Source organism: Rhodamnia argentea, chromosome 10 (genome assembly GCF_020921035.1).
Source record: "Rhodamnia argentea isolate NSW1041297 chromosome 10, ASM2092103v1, whole genome shotgun sequence".
NCBI lineage: Eukaryota > Viridiplantae > Streptophyta > Magnoliopsida > Myrtales > Myrtaceae > Rhodamnia > Rhodamnia argentea.
The window spans coordinates 19,653,463-19,675,947 of NC_063159.1; the positions used below are offsets into that span (position 1 = coordinate 19,653,463).

Here is a 22,485-nt window from a genome sequence, read left to right on the forward strand (position 1 = left end):
AGAAAATATCGACTTTAGGTTCTACTCCAACTCCGTTTGGAACTCTCTTTTTTTTTTTTTTTTCTTTATCTAAAGAAAAACCTTCAACTTTCACTGTAGTTTCAAATTTGCCAATGCTCCAAAAATCGCCACTAGTTTCTTCAAGATTATCAACATTTGAGCCGGTTAATGGTTAATTATCGAAACTCGGGCGGGTGTTTATCAACATCCCCACCTTCGTAGAAAACAACGGCAATCTCCTGATCTCGGTAACTTTGAAGAAATAGGAGGCGATTTTTGGATGCATGGGCACATTTGAAAATAGAGTAAAAATGGGGGGTATAATTGAAATCGAGGCTAAAGTTGAGGAATTTTTTTTTTTTAAGGGAATTAGCCCTGGAATGAAAATCGAGATGAGTTGGCCTGTGAATGGGACATGGCAATTTGCAATCACAAGATTGGGCTTTTGTTGTTGGACCGTTTCCCTCCCAGATGAATGGATCAAAGCTATACTTTATACTTATCGACTCATTAAACGAAAGTTGTAGCGGGCTTTGTTTTCGACAGAGAATACTTCCATAACGAGAGAAAATGCCTCTTTCTTTCAAACCCATAAAAAGTAAAACCAGGAAAAAAATGCAAGAAAATTTCCATGAAATGCATGAATCCTTAATTCACTCAATTTCTTTATGTACTATGATTAAGGTTCGAGTTAGCCCCAGACGTAAATGCAATTGGGGTTTGAGTTGGAACGGGGTGCACATGTTGAAGTTCAATCATGAAATCTTACTTGACAATGATCGGACAATCGCTAAACCCTTCCTTAATTTCTTGCCTGTGCTGCCTCAAATTCGACTTGGGTTAAATATAGGTCTTAATTCACGTTCGGCACTTCATTACCATTGAATCTCAATTTGATTGGTCTCTTCTTTTGGGGCTTACAATAAATATTCCAAATTTTGTTCGAACACTCGAATTTTCTCTCGGTTTTGAAAATTACGAGCATCCTTAAGTGTTTCCTAAACCCATGGTTGTTCGATCGTGCAAGTGTGTCCTGTGAGAAGATGTATTATCATTTGAAGTACTAGCACTCTCATGTACATCATCGGGGTCAACTACATACCTATAATTGTGATCCAAATCTACTTTTGCAAAATGTACATCATTCACGACATTTGTTCGTATATAATTATGCAAATTCATGGTCACTACCACAATTTTCACTTGTTTTTCACGCCAATAACTTAGCATATTCTTTAGAATTTTTCACCTCTTTTTCGACATGCCAACTCACTCAAATTGTGATCATAATGAGTGATGTGCATGGCTGAACACTTCTTGATAACACGTAGGTTTAATACCTTGTTAAAATTCTAGCAAACAATATATAACTTCTTTTTAAGGCAACAAAAACCCTGAGGGGGGATTTAGATATTTAGTATCTAAATGATATTTACCTACCCATATGTAATATAAATTTTTAATCAACATATAGCACTATACATAAAATCAAATGTACGAACATAAAAAATCGATTAAACCGGAGAAGGACGAGGAAATGGTTCATCACGTCTCCAATGGCTTCGTAGAAGATATGAGTGTCATGAGCCATTCCATCACAACCGGCAAAAACATAAATAGATTTCATATTAGAATTACACACGGCCAATACATTTTGAGTCAGTATTCTTTTTTTACCAATAAAACGAATTCGATCGTGCAAAGGTACCACCATCGGGATATGTATACCGTCTATAGCTCCAATGCAACCCTAGAATGAAAACGCGATTATGAGTTGGTTTATATTTATTCTTCCTTCGCATTTTGTCAAATGCACATCTTACAAAAATTTTCTACATCTATGGAGCACCAATATGCCTTTTCCAGTTAGTTTTTTTTTTCTTCTGCTTTTGGTTTTATCCTATTTCTAACTCTTCTCTTTTTGACTTTTGCTCTGTCTTTTTATAGAGTGCGAAAATCAAACTCCCCACCTGTGATACTAGAATCCCCAACCCCAATTTCTTTACTAGAAGGGCCGCATGCTTATTGGCAAAATCAACAAAACCAAGTCTAACCCAGCATAAATAACATCAACAATTCTTCTCCTTAAATAACCACAGTAATAATGAAATCAAGAGAATTTTCAATTATGTCCAAGAAATCACCAAATAATCCCGGTTCACCAACCATCGCCGGTGATTTCCACTAAATTTGAAATACATTATGACATAAATGAATGGGGCTCATTAGCTTGGCAAGTACTTATCTACCCCTACGAGTGATCAGCCATGTAAGGGAAAATTGTCAAAAACATTCTAAATTTATTACAATTTTACCAATTTAGTCTCAAACCTTTTAATTTTGTTAATTCAGTCTTAAACTTTTTATGTTCGTGTCAATTTAGTCCTGAACCTTTTTTTTTGTACCGAGTCGGTCCTAAACCTTTTGTATTCGTACCAATTTATTCTATTTGTCCAACCGTGGCCGGTCGGCACTTATGTGGATACTGATCGGCACTTATGTGGATACTGATCGGCACTAACGTGGATGCTCGCGCTGACGTGGATAAATTCTAATAATATTTTAATACCTTTTCAAATTATTTTCTTCTTTTCTGTTTCTTTCCTTTGACTTTCTATTTTTACTTCCTTTGCACTGAACTCGTGTCCCTGCAGCAAAAGAAGAAACTCAAGAATAGAACACGGAGGACCAAGAAGACCACGCCGCTACACCCCACGACCAGCCTGGCCACTTCGATGGCCTCGCCGGCAGCGACCAGCCAGAGACTAACGCCGGCGAGCCTCAGGCGAAGTTCACCCCTGCCGACCACTGGAGGGGCGAGCCTCGCCGGCACTGGACGAGGTCGGCCTCGCTCAGCCATGGCGAGGCCCGACCTTGCCCAGGCCAAATCTAGGCTATCGCCACGGCCGCCGAGTCCGTAGGTTCAATCTCTACTAGGCTGGCGCAATTCATGGCCAGGCTCGACAGCCCCACGTGTCTGAAGAACTTGGACCGGGAGAGATCCACGGATCTGAGGGTGGCGTTCTAGGACCGAGAGAGTGAGGTCAACATCCCGTCGTCGACGCAAGGGCAGAGCGAGAGATCGAGCCGCGAAATGAAAGGTAACGGCGAGGGATCGAAGGGAGGAGGTCGGAGGACAGGGGCCTGACGAACAATGGTGGCGGGATTCTGCGGAGAGGGAGGACTTGTGAGCAAGAGTGTTGTCATCGTCGAGGTCGTTGAGGATGAGATGGGTGATCTCTTAGGTGAGGCCATCGTCGTGGGGTGGGGCGGCGACGTGGTTTTCTTTTTTCTCCACGTTCTGCTCTTTAGTTTCTTCTTCGCCGCAGGGACAGGAGTTGACTGCAACCGGAGGAAGAAGAAAGAGAAAATAAAAGGAAAGAAACAGAAAACGAAAAAAAATAAAATAATTAGAAAAAATAATAAAATATTATTATAATTTGTTTATGTCATTGCCAGCGTCCACGTCAGCACTGGCCGGTTAAAGTTGGTACGAATGGATGAATTGACACAAATATAAAAGGTTTAGGATCGAATCGACAAAAAAAAAAAAGATTTCAGATCGAATTGACTAAATCGGCACAAAAAAAAAAGTTTAAGACTGAATTGATAAAATTGTAATAAGTTTAAGACTTTTTTGACAAATTTCCTGACATGTAATTTCTTTTCCAATACCGCAACAGACTCATTTGGTGATTATACAGTTGCTAGGAGGGGTTACTGCAACGGCCTTTTGTTGCGAGACCGATGCGATCAATGCGACAACATTTATCCCAAATTCGTGCGTAAATGGGTCACAAGTGGATGTAGCTAAGAGATTTTGATTAATTTTTCCCTTGAGCTAAATGCAATGCATTTTTCTAATGGACTTATCAAGTTCCTCACCAAGCACAACCGCATTTTGCTAGAGGCATTTATTATGTACGCGAAGTCCCTTGGCAAAGCGTCGCCGAACGCACCCACCCATAGTTTTGTTCCTCGCGGAGGGCAACACAAGGGATGATGATGATCCTGACGAGTAATCGAGAGGCGATTTATCCGCCTCTCGAATAGGTTGATGATGGGCCCGAAGAAAGCTCCGCGCATTTGAAGTGGGTTTGGTTAAGCCCGTAATTCTTTATCTTAGAAGACGTGGTGGAGTCATTTCCATCACTATGACCGTCGTCATCGTCGACACGACGGAACAAACGGATGTCCGGGGCCACGACGGAACATCCCACTATCTATCCGACGGTGGGGATGCGAATTTGATTGGCCGAGATTTCGCTTCGTCACTCCCTCTCTCTCTCTCTCTCTCTCTCTCAGCAACCAGGCATTGGACTTCTGTACTGTCACGTAGGACAGCCAAGAGGAGAAAAAACATGGTCACGTGAACCACGCCCGGATCACGTGGAGGACGCCCCCCCACCCCCCGCGCCTCGCTTTTTCTCCCTCCAGCTTTTCGATCGAGAGAGCGCGATCTGACAGGCTGACGACGTCCCACGCAACGTCCCCGATGAGCGCCGCGCCACGCCACGCCACGCCACGCCACGCCACCGTCCCGTCCATCGCCAGGTGGGGCCCACCCTCCACGTGGGCTTATCTCATCCGGCTACGGCTACGGAGGTGGAGATGGACTAACTAACTCCCCATCGCAGTCCCTCCTCCCAACTCTGGTTTTGTCGTTTTGCGCGTCTTTTCAGCTCCCGGCCGGAAGTTCTCCGCCAGCGCACTCGACGGGGGCCAACATCATCATCATCAAATATCATCTGGATGAAAATGGACACCGAAAGCGATGGCCACTCCTACGTCCCCCCGTGTTAAGAACCGAAGCTCCATTATCTCCGCCAACCAACCCGAAAACTGGTAAGGATTTCTCTTTTCAGAGGAGCAAATGGAGGAACACCGCTGTTAAAATACAAAGAGGGGCGGGGCGGGGCGGGGCGGGGCGGAGGCGTACGTCCATCCTCAGATCATCAGCCAGGAGAGATGGGTGTGTAAGATGGGCCCCAAAATGAGTGGGAGGATTACGTGTCAAAAAACTCACGATCCAATCCAACCACCCACTTCCAAAGTATCATGGCCGAGGGGGGGACAGGACAGGACATTGGATTTCGATCAAAAACGGGAGTGTCTTATGGTTTTAGCATCTGGGAGTGGGGACCCAAACCCTGATATGGTCTGTCACACTCACGCGCTTCACTGCTCACCCCGTATATAAAATCTCTGCTAAGGCAGGCTCCCTTCCATTCCATTCCATGTCTTGCAGCTAGCTCCTTGGCCACCTTCTCTTCCCCCCCTTCCTTGCGTTGCTCCATTTGGAAGATCGACGTCGACTGGGACGAGACGCTTAGCACACCTAGCGGCTGCTTCCATGTGAGTTCCTTCTTGTTCTTGAGATGTTGCCACCCATCTTCGCGCCTTGATAAAAAAAATAATCCTTTCTCCTTTTCTTTCCCTGGCGTTTCTTTATTTTTTCCTTTCTTGGTTGTTTCTTGCGGCTTGGTGCAGGCCTGGCCCTGAGTTCGTGGAGCTGGTGTGGGAGAACGGCAGGATTGCGATGAGAGGAGGCACTCCACCAAGCAGATGCGTCGTCTCCGGCCGCTCCGGCGATGGCCAAGTGGCTTCCAAAGCGACTGAGACTTGCAACGGCGGTCGTCATTGGCCGTGCCAGTCTCCCATGCAGCAAGGCCGAGATTTGGCTCAGTTCGTTGGATCAGGATTGTGTCCAGACCCTCATCTGTCATCGTCCAGGGCGACCGCACCGAGGGAGTCGAATTCTCTCAGCAAGCCCGGGAGCACGAACTTTTCTCTCTTCTTACGGCCGCCTGGCGTCCTCCGGGCCGATGATAGACGCGCAACCGAATTGCCAGTAAGATCGCCAGCCGACGAACATCTCCCCAGCGCAGATGCGAAAACTGACAGGAGAGCAGGCATCGGAGATGCCCGACAGGCGCCATTGACCGAGCCAGCAGCGGCCTTTGGAAGACGAACGGATTTTCCTGACGATACTTCAGGAAAGACTTTTCCTGACGAACACTCTCAAGTCCTTGGCGGGAAAAACTGTACCCGTGGAAGCAGAAAACCTAACGATCAATGCCGGGATCCGTCGTCGACCGCGGCAGCGAAAGCTGTAGGCAAAACGACGGCCGGTGAGCGACAACCTCGCGACCCAACACCGGCTGCATCTTCTTCTGTGTGCTCGCGAGAAGCTTCCAACTATCTGGCGGGTACATTGAAGAGGATGCACGAAGACTCCGAATCGATATATCCAGGTGAAGTAAGTGAAGCAAACCGGAAAGCTCTCTCCTTCACGCGTGTTTCCCCGACGTCCGACAGAACTTATGGGACCGCTAATATTCAATTGCCATTGTCCTGCAGGACGAGGACGATGAAACAGAAGACGGGAAACGAAACATGCCGACTCGAAGCAGAACATCAGTTCACAATCTTTCGGAAAGAGTAAGCACCTTGAAGAAGACGCATAAAATTAATACAGCGAACCAATGATCGATCTAACCTTCGCAATGTTGTAACAGAGACGGGGAGACAGAATCAACAAGAGAATGCGCGCCTTGCAAGAACTTCTGCCAAATTGCGACAAGGTTGGTATCGATTTCGATACGGATGAATAAAATAAAGCAACACTTGATGATCTCTACACACGCGTCTTCCTTCCAGCTGATTCTTTCTTTCTCTGCAAACAAGGTGGATAAAGCTTCAGTCCTGGATGAGGTGATCGAATATCTAAAGACCCTTCAGCGTCAATTACAGGTAACAGGGAATTCTTCGGACGCCGCATGCTAATGCATTAGAAATAACACGAGCTACGATACATCCTGAACCTGTAACTTGATGCAGATTATGTCTTCGACCGGATCGCCGCTTTTCATGTCTCCTATGATGTTACCCACAGGCGTACATAACGTGCACGCACCGCATATGAATCAATTCCCGCTAGGAATGGGCATGAGAATAGGAGCAGGAGCCAATTGCAGCGCATTTCAGTTCCCAATCCCGCCTATTTCTGGAGCCAGCGCTTTGCCTAGGAGCAACGGAACCGGCATACCTATGTTCGGAGTCCAGCCATATCCATATATGCCTTTCATTCCAACCCTAACGCCATCGATTCCGGCTGTGGATGTTTCTGGAGGAAACACTGCAGTTGACCATGGGGAATTTACAGCCCCATCTGGCAATAGCGATGTAATCCAGAACAAGGAATTCTCAGAAGCTAGAGGTCATTTCCAGTGTGCCGGTGAATACTTGTCGAGAGGCATTGACCCTGTGGACAATGTCTTAACTCCCTCCCAGCAACAATGGACATGCAGGAAATAGTCGGTCTCTCAAAAGCAAACTGTGCTAATTTTTTCCCGACGGGAATGCGTACTTTTGAAGAACGGAGGATGGAAGAATTTGAAGAAAGTAGCATTGACGACATTCTTTTTCCAAAATGATCATTCACCGCTTGCGTATTTTACTGGACTATTAAAGATGGAGCCGTCTGCTGGTTAACTTGTTTGACAGTCTGACAAAAGGGAAATCTTTCATTGTAAACGATAGCTATCACAAAAATGAAAAAAGGTTAAAAGCTACAGATCTTTGGTATGCATCTTCTTACTGGAGCTGCATGCATTACATTGCTTATAACACATCCAAGTTGCCTCATATACATGAAGGTGCAATATCAGAGAAACTGTATATCATACATACTACATCGCTCCACGCTTTGCAAAATCATGATTGATGAAAATCTCTGTAACCATTTGCGCTAAGCAGCTTCAGCTTCAAACTTTGAATTTTTACGTTCCTCCTCACTAGCTCGAGGTGCACGATCGTGCCCAATTTCCTCGGATGCATTAACTTCAAGTTTTAGATTTGAAAAGGCTTCACTTAGAGATGCGGCATATTCCGATTCCTCTGCTTCTTTTGAAGCATTATCTATCTGATCGCCTATCTGGGAGTGTTCTTTCCCAACTTCCAGCTCTAACTTTCTAAGCTCATCGGCGACATCCTCATCCTCAAATCTGCCAGTTGATGTTGATTCTGTGAGCAGCAAAGAAGACGAGTCAGAAAAGCAAAACTTGAAAAGACACAGACCATATGTGGGAAAAGGGATATCATATACCTAGAGCCTTTTCAACTTGCTTCTGGAAATCAATGCTCTCGTCAATTTCTTCCAGACAGAGTTCAACTTCCCCTACACTGATCTTGTTTTCCTTCATTGCCCGAGCTCCAATTTGGATCGCTTCCGAAACCTATTATCAGCTATGCTACACGTTAGTATGTATACAATTACCTAAAAATTAAGGAAACAGGATGATCTGCATATATCCTTGATCTCAGTCACCTAAATATTCAGATACCTTTTTCGTAGATTCAGCATCGGAAACGATCTGAAGAACTTCCTCCACTCTGTTCAAGAGTGCTGCGCATTTTTCTCTGCTCTCAGAGGCCAGCTTCAACTCTCTTGCATACCTGAGCGCAACTTTCTTGTTTCCAGCTTTCAAAGAAGCAGCAGCTAAACTTCTGGTCCTGCAAATACATATCAGAGACTAACATTAAGTTACGGAAACATTGATGAGTTGCACATAGATCAAGCTCCTATAACTGTGAGCCTAAAGGACTGCACTCATACTCAGTGGAATCATTAGGCCAAAAATTCCAGTGAGCTGGGGCAACCCCAGATATTTCGGGGGCAAAATAGATATGAAACAAAAAGGAAAAACAGGAATGCAAGAGAAAAATGTTCCTGTTCCATGTGCTTAAATGATGCCAGTCACGCATCAGTCCATATATTTAGATTTTACCTCCAACCGTTACTTGGTGAGCATGTAATATATGAGATTATTCGACATTTCAACTAGACACAATGCAGGCGTAATTACTTCTCATAGCGTTGATCAATCAAGTCGAGTTGTTGTTGAAGCTTTTCCGTCGTCCAAATTAAGTGCAGAACATCGTGATCTAGACTTGTGATAGTGGAAACTGCAGCTGCCGTAAGGGAAACTTTAACACCCTGCAAAGGGGAAACTCATGGAATAAAATTAACCTTGCGAGAAGCGGGATATCAACATAACAATAATTTGAGATAACAATTCTTCCTCCTTGTCTTTGTTGATCCAAACTCAGACACTGGCAAGGTAGCTTGTATTGAAGGTATGTATAAGATTAATGGCTGACTTGACTAGAAATAACAGAGTTTCACTTCATTTGTACCTTAAAAAACTAAATTCAATATTGGCACCTCTACAGGCATTAGGGGTGGTACCAAGACAACAACATGTCCTGTTTTCTACCTTTTAAAAAGTTCAGTAATTAATCGTGCCAAGGGGCTATCAGGGGAACTATATAAGTAATGGTAGAGAAATAAAAAAAGACAGACATGGAATACCTCTATAAATTCCTTCTTGTGAATGGACAAGTATTGTGCTTTTCTGCATCCCGACAGGTAGCTCAAAATGATGGATTCTTTCTCAGGCCCTCCACAAATCTCCTGGAACCTTCTCCTTGTTACAATGCATGAAGATGTCCAACTGCTCTCGGATAAGACATTCAGAACTTCGCATGCTTTCTCCTAGAAAAATGAGATAACCAGCACATGACATATTTGAGATTCTGTCACGAGATCATTTTATGAACACCACAGCCTATTCTGCAGTTGTCAGGTGAAAGTAACTAATAGCAGATTAAGGTTCTTGTGAACTACGTTTTACAAATAGAGATATATAAATAACGATCTACCGTATAATTTCCTTCACAAAATTTAGATGTAACTGAATACACTCCAAAGGAAAGGAGAAAAGAAAAAAACACTCCCCTCCGCTCCATCCCGCAAAATGCAATTTCGATAAGACAGATCTCATATTCCAAACCATGCTTAAGGGTTTTTAAAAGTGGCTGTTGACATACACACCTTGAGGAGAGCAGCAAGAATGACACTATCTTCCAGTACTGCTTCAGCACTCGACGGTCTTACCACCAAAAGTCTTACTTTCCTCAAGATCTGGGAAAGGCGTCCACTACTCGGATCTCCAAGATCAGCTTTTCGGAGAATATCACCTTCATCATACATCAAAGACTGAAAATGAAGAATAAAGACAGCCCACAACAAGCTCACAGGGACAAGTGGTTAGTAACTCTATCACAAAAATTTCCAGAAGACACGCAGGTGATGCAGAAACCAATGGTAAATCTACTAAAGAGAAGCGCAACGGCATAATTTCGCCCAACATCTGGGCCACAATACACTTACTGAGCATAATTTCACTAAAGCAACTCAATGCCTAATAAGTCCCAGCAAAATTAGAATACCAGCATCAGAAATTTCCCAAACTGGTTCAGCATTTCCATGAACTATTCCACTGACAGCTCGGAGTAGCACGCTACCAAACTGATAGCCGGCGTTCAGGAAAACAAATATAATGGACACCATAGCTATGCACAACGTAATTTATGTGCGCTGCCCACAAAGCAAACCCTCCCAGGAAGCTTACCAAAACATGATCGACGCACAGAGGAGTCAAACCGCCGCGGTTAAACCATTCCTTCATCACCTTGAACGAACAAAGAACACATTAATTAAAAAACCCCCAACATGGCCAAGCATCGCAAGATGTGCTTTTTCCCCCAAAACTAGAAAACCTAAGCGACGTAATCGAACAGACCTGAGAGGGTTCGATGAGGAGGAGGCCGAAGCGGCGAGCGATTCTGAGAATCAAGTCCCTCCAGAACTGGTACCTGGGTTCCCAATCGGACCTCTGGCCGCTGAAGGCCTTGAACCGCGCCGTCGCGACGACTTCGTCGTCCCAGTCGGGAACTTCCCTGCGGATGAAGTGAGCCAGAGAGTCGCGATCCATCTTCTGGTTCGATCGACGGAGCTCGATCCAGGCGGAGCGTCTTCTCGCGTGCTCGTTGCTTTCAAAAGCAATTCACCTATAACAAAAAAAAAAAAAAAAAAAATTACGCTTCATATAATTAACTTGTCCCCGCAACACCATGACCAGGGGGAACATCGTACCTGGGTAAAATCGAATATGTAAAGAATCGATCTCATTTCACCTTCCAAAGTATTCAGGTGGGTTCCAAATTTAAAGAATTTGAAAACTTATTTGGGTGGGTAGATTTCAGGTAAGTGAAACTTGTAACTTGTGAGAAGTTTTTGTATTTTAGTTGATATATATCTTCATGTATTCTTGCCGTATTCCATAGAGTCCGATAATGAATGTATAATTTGAAATTACTAGTGTGAGCTCAATTTTCGACCATATTTGTGACTAAATACGAATTGCGTGCAGCAACAGCAAATGATGGTTGTTCACAGTGATGATGAGTCACTACAATCATTCAATTAAAAATATAGGTGAAATCTAGATAGACTCTGGAACCAACTTTGAAACTTGTGACATGATAAATTCTGAAAGAATTTGAGATATAGAAGAAAAAGGAAGAATGTAAACAGCAGGGAATGAACTCGAGTTTCCATTCATTATCTTCACAGAATACTCATCCGACATTTCTTCATCCGAGAGCCTGCATTCTCTCTTATGCCTTTACAATTTATGTTAAATGTTTAGATCTCAATCAACCAATCCTAGAACGATAGCTCACGTACAGGGAGAAAGTGAGGAAAAATGAAAAATAACAGAAAGAGGAATCTTGACGTCTCTATTTCCCCTCGCTCATAACATAAGGCCGTTATACGAAGTTCCACTCAACAGTTGACACGTATTGGAGGCTGCGGTTGCTGGTTTTCTCCTCCTTCTCTCCTTGGTTGAAGTCGTAGCATCGGGGGTCATATTCTCAACATCCCCCGCAAACCGGGTATGGGTTTGAACCCCAAACCCAGTTTGGTTCTGAGAGTATAGTGGTCGAGCCGCGACAAAGCCTTGGTAAAAATGTCAGCAATCTGCCGATGACTAGGAACATACTAGACTCTTAAGGATCCCAAGGAGACCTTTTCCCTGACGAAGTGAAAGTCAATTTCAATATGTTTAGTTTGAGCATGTAAGACAAGATTGGCAGTAAGGGAGATGGCGGATTGGTTATCACAAAACATAGTTGTAGGAGAGTGAAGAGAGATGCCAATATCACGTAGGACAAAGCTAATCCATGTAAGATCAGCAGTAGCAGATGCAAGGCCTCGGTACTCTGCTTCAATAGATGAACGAGAGACAGTCGGTTGTTTCTTGGCTAACCAGGAGATGAGATTGGAACCAAGGTATGTGCAAAAGCCGGTGGTGGAACGTCTGGTATCAAGACAGCTAACCCAATCAGCATCGGAGAAGCCGTATAAGTTCATAGAACTTTGGGAGTGTAGGAAGATTCCCCGATTCACAGTTCCCTTAACATACCAAAGGACTCGCTTCAGTTTATGAAAATCAGCAATGGTCGGTCGCTACATTTTTCGACATGAAAGATTAGTGGCATAGGCAAGGTCCGGGTGAGTGAAGGTGAGATATTGGAACCCTCCAACTAAGCTTATGTATTCAAGTGGGTTAGCAAGATAGATGTCATCTTACGTCGTGTGAAGGGCCCTTACATATAGCGGAGTTGCTATTGATTTGCGATCTTGCATGTGTGCTCGTGTAAGAAGGTCAATAGCATACTTGGTTTGGTAGGGAAAAAGGTCACCTGAAGTGCGTTTGGCTTCTAGCCCTAGAAAATAATGAAGTGAGCCAAGATCTTTCATGTGAAAAGGGATACTTAGAGATTTGATAAAGTCAGCAAGCAACCGATGTGAGCTACCAATCAGCATAATATCATCAACATATAGAAGCAACAAGATTGTGTCTGCGCCTTGGTGGAACACAAAGAGAGAAGGGTCCGTGGTCTTTGCGAAAAGACCCGATTCAAGAAGAAAGTTGCTAAACTTCTCAAACTATGCACGTGGAGCCCGTCGAAGACCATACAAAGACTTCTTGAGTAAACATACATGATGAGGCAAAGTAGGATGGACGAAACCAGGAGGTTGCTCCATATAGACAGATTCAGTGAGCATGCCATGTAAAAAGGCATTTTTGACATCTATTTGATGAATGGGCCAGTGCTTTACCATAGCCATTGATATGACAATACGGATTGTGGCGTGTTTCACTATGGGGTTGAAGGTTTCAAGAAAGTCTACTCCTTCTTCTTGGTGAAATCCTTTAGCAACCAGACGAGTCCTCATCCTATCAAGGCTCCCATCCGGTGCTAACTTCGTCTTAAACACCCACTTACAACCTATGATATTCATCCGAGCTATTCTTGGAACTAATATCCAAGTTTGATTCATATGCAGGGCATCTATTTCCTCATGCATGGCTCGAGTCTAGCCCTCATGGGCCAGGGCTAATTTAAGTGATTTCGGCTTAGTTGGAACATTGTATTCAGCTAAGTAAGCATACCTGGGATTTGGTTTAACTATGCCGGACCGGAGTCGAGTTTGCATAGGATGAACAGAGGTGCCACGGGGATGGTGGGAGGAGGAACTTGGATGGTCTCGGTCATCAACATGAATGCTTGGTGTTGCATTATCCGGAGCAGAACTCCCCGATGCCTCAAGGTCGGTAGTAGGCTGTGATGGTGACAATGACATATGTTTACACTACTTAGTGATGTATGGGACACGAATTTGGCCAACTTCCAGAACTCCACTTTCCCGTAAATGACCAGTGGTACAGATAGGAGGGTGTCGCATTGGACTTAGCTTGTTAGAATCTAGAAAGTCTACCTCATCAACCCATTTTTGATACAAAGAAGTGTAGTGAGGATAGTCGCTATTTAGTTTCTTGGTAAAAGGAAAAAAACATTCATCAAACTCACATTTCGACCGACATATATTCTACCATCAGTAGGGACCAAACATCGGTAACCCTTATGACGCTTACTATATCCCAGGAATACACATGTAAGGGATCGAGGATCAAACTTGTGTTGTGCATAGGGTCTGAGGCGGGGATAACAAGCACGCCCAAAGACCCCGAGATGATCATAGCTCGGTACTTGTTTAAACAATCTGCTGTGAGGTGAGTCCATCCGCAACTTTGGAGTTGGAAGTAAGTTAATGATGTAATTGGCAGTCAAAAAGGAATCAACCCAATATTGTAGTGGAGTTCTAGCATGGTAGAGCATAGTCGGGCCCAATTCTACCACATGACGGTGTTTCCTCTCGGAAATCCCATTCTATTCAAGGGTGTAGGGGCAAGATATGTACTATTTAATACCACAAGTTGCCAAGTGATTCTAAAATCTGGTGCTAGTGAATTCACCTCCCCCATCACATTGAAAAACTTTGATTTTATGATCAAGTTGGTTTTCCACGTACTTCTGAAATATAAGAAAAACATCATAGAAGTCTGACTTCAACTTCATTGGATAAAGCCAACTATAGCGAGAAAAATTGTCCACGAAGACGACATAAAATCTGAATCCCTGAAGTGAAGTTACCGGTGATGGACCCCAAATATCACAATGTATCCTTTCTAGAGGGACTTCGGTTGCAGAATCCGAGAGGGGAAAAGGTAGTGCAGTGCTTTTGACAAGTTGACAACTACCACACACAAGTGGAGCTTTCTTACCGCAATAGATCATCTACCGTTGTTGAAGATGCTTCAAGGTCCGTGAGTTGCTATGAGCAAGTCGTTGATGCCATATTTCTTCTTCGATCGCCTTATGCCCTCGTGTAAACAGAGCCTTAGTTTCCTGCCGATCCACTCAGTAGAGCCCCCCAACTTTCCTCCCGAGCATCACTGTGGTGTTGGTGCGATTGTCCTTTATGTAGACACCATTTTTGTCAAACACAAAGGAGCGAGGAAAGTCATCGATCGGTTTCGAAACTAAAAGAAGGTTCTTCTTGATTGCGGGAACCGCCAGTACATCATTTAAAGGTAACACATTGAGCTCAGAATGTAAGAACGCATTACCAGTGTAAGTAATAGGAATACATGATCCATTTCCTATCATGATGGTATCATTTCCAGTATACTTTGAGGGGTTATGAATTGTACCAAGATTGGCAGTGATGTGGGCTGTGGCTCCTATGTCAGGATACCATTCATCGCTCGTAGGATCCTCAAGATGCATTGCTGCTAGAGCTTGAGGAAAAGTTTCGTCTTGATAAGAGTTGTCGAACCGATACCAGCATTGAAACGCATCATGCCCCGGTCGTTTGCAAATTTGACAAGCTACGCGAACTCCATCTTTCGCTTTCTCAACCTGCAAGTTCTTATAAGTTGCTGAGTTTTGAGAGGGATAAGACGTGGTCTCTTGATACCTCTGTGATGAACCAGCATGAGGTCGAAAACCAGGGCCTGCACTATAGGTGTTAGTCCGTGGTTTAAAACGTTGAACCTCCCGATCCTAGTTCGGACTAAATGGTCTATAATTTTGACTTCTCCCTTGATAACCATAACCACGACCTCGATTGTTGAAGGAATGACCTCCGCCATAGTTACGTCCTCCCCCGGTACCACCTCTCTATCCCATGAAAGCCAGATTAGGGTGATTAACTTCTTTGCTAGTTACTATCTTGAGTTCCATCTCTACATTTCTTTCTTCGTAATATGCCAAGTTAGGATTAAACTAGCTCGAGGAGTAGTTTTGCAGCCTTGTTTCAAATCTTTCTTACTGTGATATCACCTCATCATAATCAGGTTGAGGTTTTAAACAATACATGGTTGTTTTGAAGTTTTCATTCTCTGATCCTAGTCCTTCCAAGACGCCAAAAACTTTAGTTATTTCATCCACGAGTTTTCCTATTGCATTTAAGCGATCGTAAATTAGTTTGTACTCCCTAAGATAATCGGACAGTTGTCTATTTCGTTTTCGACATGCCTAAAGTTTCCCCCTCGGCTCAAATTCCCTAGCTACCGATTTCTGTGTGAATCGATTCAGCAAAGTTTGCCATACCTCATAGGATGTTTCCAGGCTGATGATTAGCCCCAAGATATTCTCAGAAACTGCACCACCGATCCATGAAGACACCGGTTGGTTAGTTTTCACCCGAATCGGTGTAATCGAGATTGACTGCTTCGGTCTCTTTCCCATCAACTTCAACTTGTAACTTCTGAGAGGGTGGTGGAATTTCTCCATTGATGAAGCCAAATAGCTCTTGACTACGAAGGAATCTATAAAACCGAGCTTGCTAGAGAAGGAAGTTGTCTTCGACAAGTTTGATTATAACGAAGTTAGCAATGTTGACGTGAATAGGAAAAGGATATCTCGGTGTTCTTGCTGCCATTGCTGTGTTCTCGGAGAATGAGACCAGAATTCACAGCTTTGCTCTCGGAGAAAGGCTCTTATACCATAAAAGAATTTGAGATATAGAAGAAAAAGGAAGAATGTAAACAGCAGGAAATGAAGTCGAGTTTCATTCATCATCTTCGTAGAATACTCGTCTAACATTTCTTCATCCGAGAGCCCGCATTCTCTCTTGTGCCTTTACAATTTATATTACATGTTTAGATCTCAATCAACCAATCCTAGAGCGACAGCTCACGTACGAGGAGAAAGCGAGGAAAAATGAAAAACAACAGAAAGAGGAATCTTGGCATCTCTATTTCCCCTCGCTCATGACAGAAGGCCGTTATGCGGAGTTCCACTCAACAGTTGACACGTAATGGAGGCTGCAACTGCAGGTTTTCTCCTTCTCTCTACTTGGTTGAAGTCGTGGCACCAGGGGTCATATTCTCAACAAGTCCCAATTTATAGAGTACGTAGAATATGTTCCAAGATCCAAAAAATAAGCAACTTGTTCTAATGGGTAAGTTATAGATTTCAAGTGGAACCTGTACGGAAACCGAAACCGCTCACCGCTAATCATAACGCATCGGATTGTGAATGAAAAGCATCAAGGAAAAATTATTAAATGAACTCATAAGATATTGTTATAAAATTATGCGGCGGAGTTAGTTAACTTTTCATCTAACAAAAATCATGGTCTAACGAAATCGGTTGTCGGGTGATTTCTTTCCTTAAATGTGTTTGTTTTTGGTTTCGCCGTGTTGCGGAAGCAAATACGGTATGTTCAACGGTTTTTAACTTATGTTTTTAACTTATGTTTTCAACAGTTATGAATGGTTGTTTCGGACTCATAAGAAGCAAAGACCGGTATGTCCAACGGTTTTCAACGATTGTTTCAGACTCGTAGTTCATTAAGCCAAGTGACCGCGCAAGGCATAGCTATCGAAACAAAAAGCATAAGGTTGTCTTTTCCCATTTCGAGTTAGACAAGTGTGAATTCAAAGTATTCATAATAGCAACGATGACTCTTCTGAAATACGATCGGCTCGATTGTATCGACGACGCGAATGCCGTTCCTCCAATATTCAACCTCATTTTAGAATGCTCTCTAGTCGTAATTCTAGAGTTATTAGGCATGAGCCAATCGAAACTTAGCTGTCTGATGAGAGGTCGTGTCATAAATGGGCCGACCTTTATCAGGAAATTAATGGGTGGGGATAAGATTAAAGCCAAATAGCTTGCGAATTTGCATATTATGGTAAGTAATTAACTCGTTACTTTCAGTTTCGACACATTCCTTAAAAAGAAGTTGCAGTGACTGCGCGCAAAAACATGGTCCTCTACATGCATGGAACGGAACACGGTCTTGAGAGAAGATCAACAATCCCTAGTCCTTATCCTGACTTTGATTCCTTCATCTGTAAAACCCTAAAAATGATTCAGGACCGGTAAATCCTGTTCCTAACGCATCTTCTTGAGAGTCTCCTCCACGTCCGAAGAATCGACGGACTCCTCCTTCTCCTCCTCCAGTTCCTTCCCCACCAAGCACACCGGCCTCTCCGATCGGTGCCTGCGGCTCCGCTTAGGTGCTGGCGGGCACGTCACCGGCTCCGGGATCTTGTACTCCTCGCCCCTCGGTGTCTGGCACTCCTCCTCCTCCTCCGTTGGCAGGCCCCAGATGCCGTCACTTCCGCACAATTCCATGGGGTGGTCGTCGCAGGGAGCCGGTGCGAAAGAGAGATAAGGTGGAGGCGGAGGAGAGTGGCCTGTCGCGGGTGGACCAACCTGCGTTGGATTTGCAATGCTCTGGCTCTGCGTGAAGAGGCAATGGTTGTGTTGGGTGTCGTTGCTGGTGAGGGAAGCGCCAGTGATGTGGGTGCAGAGGGTGTCAATGACGGCCTTGGGGGTTGTTGAAGAAGAGGAAGATGAAGAAGGAGAAAGGTTTGGCGGGCTGGTTTCGGATTCTGATGTTTGGGCAGGACCGACCATGATTGCTGCAGCTAGGTCTGAACTGAGATTCTGTGTTTTCTCCTTCCTGGGATACAAGAAGAGACAGAGAGTGAGTATTTGTTTGGCGGGGGCGAGTTAAGAGGTGGCTTCCTGTTTTATTCTCGAGAATGTAAAAAATTCCCCCTTTCTTAAGCATTTGTTAAGCTTCACTAAATATATTTCGAATTTTTTTTTAAAAAAAAATCAACATCTAAAGCAGCAATTTTACAGAGATATACGATTTTTTTTTTCATTTTCAAAAAGTCATTGAAAAATGATATTTGTTTTTACTTTTAATTGATTAATTAGTGTCCTGCCATTTCTTCTTTGTAAATTCCAAGTATTATGACCTTTTGGCAATGCCTTCTCGCTCGCGTTTAGCCTTCAAATTGCAATTTACTTGGCTATGGAACCTTAAAAAGAACAATGTTCGTACTTTTGACTCTTTACCATTGAAACTCAAAGAACAAAGGGGGTTCTAATTAGTCTCCTAATAAAGCCGACCCTTCGTAAATAATCGAAGGTTACTTAGCATTGCGCACAGGAGATTAATCTCTCTAATTGCGCAAGAGATTAATCTTCTCTAGTGATTCAAGACTAATCTTTTCAGGGTCAATTACACAAAAATTTACGGAAAATGAAAAACCTTTGTCTCGTTTACCATCCAAATTGGGCCACCTTGGTATGGTTAAGCTAGGCCCAATTCCAAATTAATTCAATTCCCATGTGCATTAGCGCTTTCTTTGGAAATAATCTCTGGAATCCTCCAAATTTTTGCGTTAGATAAGGTAAATAACAAAAAGTAAGAATAAATAAATGGTATTAGCTAGCTGTAGCTTAGCAAGTCCATGTTAACCCGGCATTTGTGTGATTCGGACCGACCAGCAATGAGTGTACCGGGCTGGACCCGGCCCGAGTCGTTACGAAACGCGGTTAGGCTCGCAACCGATTGACTGTCGATATTAATAGGCTGATTTAGAAGGTGACTGCCATTAATGGATCCTTATCGGATCTGATTGGACCCGGCTTTGACTTGGGAGCAAGGGACACTTTTTTGCACCAAATAGGATATTCTCCCTTATGGCTTTTTTCCTTTTCTTTGGGTGGAAAAAAAATGTAAGCTTAATGAGATTAGGACATAGTCGACATGTAATTGATTGGCATTTACAATTCAAGGAGCTCCCAATTTTTATTTTTATTTTTTGACAGCTCATTCTCGTATTTATGTGATAAGGCGATCGTATCAAACACCATCCTTATGACGAAAAAGTTCTGCAATAGCTCTAGTTGCCATATTCCTATCTATTATTTTAGAAATTTATAGTTCTTCCGTTTTACTTGACGGAATTTCAATGAATTAGATTTATGAGAAACGTGAATTCTTAGCTTTTCAATACAAAAGAAAGCATTTGGATTTCGGATTTTCGATGCGCGACTCGGGTCCAATTTCGTACATCATTTAATGCAAAGAATTTCCTGTTCGAACTAGTTATTCGGACTTCGATCGATATCATACCAAATTTAGAATTAATATCACGAAAAACTCTTAACGCTTTCATTTATGATAAAGTTATCTCAAATTAATTTTTTTGTCAAGAAAAATTCCAAACTGGAGCACATAAATTTACCCAAACTAATTTTTGGATTATCAAAAACCCAAGTTGGTACATTTACTCTCCATTAGCTTCCGTCAAATTTTGCCGTGAAATTACTGATATGGGCGACACATGGCTATAACTCAATTAACGTGACAGGTTCATGTGGAAATTCATAATCCTCTCTCTCTTTGTTTTTTCAATTGACTCTAATTTGAAGACAAATATGGCTCATTCTCTCTCTTTTTGTCTGAGCACTCTATTCCCTACTCTTGCCTTCCTCTTCATCAAGCATACTCCTTCATCGCCGTCTTCATCTTCGTGATTAGGCATCAAAACTAGTTCGACCACACTTTTATCTCTGATAATCTTCTCGCCATCAATTGTTTTTTTCAAGCTTGTCTAGCTAACTCATCCAAATCAACAATTTAGGATGTTTAATGGCTTCAATTGGAAGTGGTCCGAAGAGAATGAGCCTTATCTGTTTTCATATTATGACTAATTAAAGAAACAAAGAGAGAGTTATGGATTTCTACATGGAAGTGCCATGTCAACTGAGTTGTCGTTATGTGACATCCAACTCAATATATTCACAATAAATTTTGACAGAAGCAAATGGGGTTATATTTGTTACGCTTGTACCAATTTGAGGTTTTTAGTGACCTGATAAGTAATTTAGGATAAATTTGTCATATGTGTACTAGTTTATGGTGTTTAAAATAACTCAAAAATTAATTTTGAAAAAATTATTATAGATGTACCAGTTTATGATTTTTCGGGATATTAACTCAATAAAAAAAGGACAAATTTAAGTTATCAGCAGTTGGATATATTCACTTATTCTTTAACAAAGTATACAAATGTGTTTTTTTTTTCATCGATGATAGGGGAATTCTATACTCGATTTTAATTTCCTATACGGAGGCATTAAGATAATGTAAAGAGATTTCACAAAAAAAAAATAGTTAATGAAGCCAAGTTGGGCACCATATATATATCATTGATTTTGCACCACCTAGTAGGACACATTTTAGAGTCGTAAATATAAAATGAAAAAAAAATCGTTCTTTGTGAAATTATGATATTAGGATATCACTAAATATAAACCATTCTAAACTATATTTTTTTCTTTATTTTACGATATTCAATAAAGATTTGTTCGGTTTATCATAATATGCATTTTTGTTTAGTATTGCGATTGAATTCACAAGCTTTGGTTTGTTTTACGGTTAACTCTCATATTAATAATATAGACCGTCAAGGTAGTTTTCACTGTGAAAGTGGTATCCTCTACTAGCATTGCTCTTAGAGTAATATATATATATATAGTGTGTGTGTGTGTGAGAGAGAGAGACCAAATAGATGACCAATTGATGATAAATCCGTCTAACTCAAGACAAGATAATTGTAGAATCACCCCGATTAATCAAACCAGTGCTATATAGTTTTCGTTCAACATTAAGCAATATATTGACTGTCCATAAGAAGTTTCAAAAGGCTGCCCTTGAATCACCCATAATATTTAAAAGTTTCAGATGGCTGATCACAAGTAACATGACACATCTATAATTCATAACAGAAGAGTGACCATTGCTCTGTCCCATGAGCAAAAGGTGTAACTACGCGGTCTTCCAAAGAAGGAAGAAGAAAAGGTAGTTTGGAATTTCGAGAGAAAATTTCTTATTATTTTGATATTTCAATTCAAAAACATAAAGTAATGTATTCCAAATTTTAAAAACAGGAATTGGGCTGAGTTAGGCTCTTCTTACACACACATTGGAAGACATGGAAATTTAAAATACTAGTAAAAGGCTAGCTCACATTGATTTTGTCTACGGAAAAAAAAAAGGGGGGCAGAGAAGATGAAAAAAGAAAAAGATGAAGAAAGGATGAAAAAGAAAGGGATAAAAAGAAAAATATGGAGAAGAAGACAGGGGCGAGCACACTAACACAAAGAACATCTCGCTGTTTTCTTGAAATGGCGGGAACGATCTTCATTTGTTGTACCGGTTCACTTTAATAATTTGATTCAAGAGGGCCCTGGAAGCAAAACTTTTAATTTTGGTCGTCCTCCACGTAAATTCCATACAGAGTAAAGTGTGATTTCGCCAGTACATACACTTCTTCACCGGTTAATGCGAGACACCCAAAGTTCGGGCATGTTAAGAAATTCGCAATCATGTTGATGAGCCACAAGTGAGTACACGCTTGATTAAATACGATCACATTCTTACTTTTCTCAATCACACTTTCTTCGGCATTGTCAGCATCGAAAGAGAATGTCACAATAAGTATTGTTTTTTTGTTTGGTCCAAACAATATGCACTGAATGGCTTGATTAAAATAGTTCAAAACATTTCATCAGCACAGAAAGAGAGTCTAAGTCTGTATTGTAACAATACAATTCTGTCAGCATCCGTGAAGTTATACACTTCTAGCTTAGTTTGGTTGCGGAGGATATGCTACCGCTCGACATAAACAAAGTCGTTCATCACGCTCAAGTGACTTATCGTTGGCTCGAATTCGAATCTAGATTATTAAAGTCGTTGATCACACTCAGGGAAATTCACAAACGACTCTTTTATGAAAAATCAAATCTCATTTCAAAGATATCGAAGCGCAAGCTTTCTGTTGACAAAATAATAGAGTGAATTGGAGAACAGAACTTGTGCGAAAGTTGGTTTTTTTTTTCCCTATA

At 42.2% G+C, this 22,485-nt stretch overlaps 2 protein-coding genes across 3 annotated transcripts; one reads left to right on the forward strand and one right to left on the reverse strand.

The window, feature by feature from the left end:
* The first annotated feature begins 3,154 nt into the window (after nt 1–3,154).
* Nucleotides 3,155–7,571, forward strand: LOC115747619 (transcription factor PHYTOCHROME INTERACTING FACTOR-LIKE 15-like). Its single transcript, XM_030683841.2, has 8 exons — nt 3,155–3,245; nt 5,127–5,158; nt 5,249–5,355; nt 5,491–6,259; nt 6,361–6,441; nt 6,519–6,584; nt 6,688–6,753; nt 6,841–7,571. Exons 1-8 carry the CDS (start codon nt 3,155–3,157, stop codon nt 7,315–7,317), a joined length of 1,689 nt encoding a protein of 562 aa, XP_030539701.2. The 3' UTR covers nt 7,318–7,571.
* Nucleotides 7,531–10,919, reverse strand: LOC115747620 (charged multivesicular body protein 7). Of its 2 annotated transcripts, none has more exons than XM_030683843.2 (8): nt 10,647–10,919; nt 10,476–10,535; nt 9,896–10,060; nt 9,374–9,556; nt 8,868–8,998; nt 8,346–8,514; nt 8,108–8,237; nt 7,531–8,025 (listed from the first exon to the last, which is right to left on the reverse strand). In XM_030683843.2, exons 1-8 carry the CDS (start codon nt 10,836–10,838, stop codon nt 7,751–7,753), a joined length of 1,305 nt encoding a protein of 434 aa, XP_030539703.1. In that variant the 5' UTR covers nt 10,839–10,919; the 3' UTR covers nt 7,531–7,750. The 2 variants fall into 2 exon arrangements, with proteins under 2 accessions (XP_030539703.1, XP_030539704.1); XM_030683844.2 differs by having other exon boundaries at nt 9,896–10,120; nt 10,175–10,535; nt 10,647–10,753.
* Nucleotides 10,920–22,485: the final 11,566 nt, after the last annotated feature.

Coding starts and splice junctions, on each gene's coding strand:
- LOC115747620 (XM_030683843.2), bottom strand. CDS start 10,838: ATGGATCGCGACTCTCTGGCTCACTTCATCCGCAGGGAAGTTCCCGAC. Junction 10,536..10,646: donor TCCTCATCGAACCCTCTCAG/GTCTGTTCGATT, acceptor TGTTCGTTCAAG/GTGATGAAGGAATGGTTTAA. Junction 8,026..8,107: donor GCAAGTTGAAAAGGCTCTAG/GTATATGATATC, acceptor TGCTGCTCACAG/AATCAACATCAACTGGCAGA.
- LOC115747619 (XM_030683841.2), top strand. CDS start 3,155: ATGGTGGCGGGATTCTGCGGAGAGGGAGGACTTGTGAGCAAGAGTGTT. Junction 5,159..5,248: donor GGGACCCAAACCCTGATATG/GTCTGTCACACT, acceptor CATGTCTTGCAG/CTAGCTCCTTGGCCACCTTC. Junction 6,442..6,518: donor TTCACAATCTTTCGGAAAGA/GTAAGCACCTTG, acceptor ATGTTGTAACAG/AGACGGGGAGACAGAATCAA.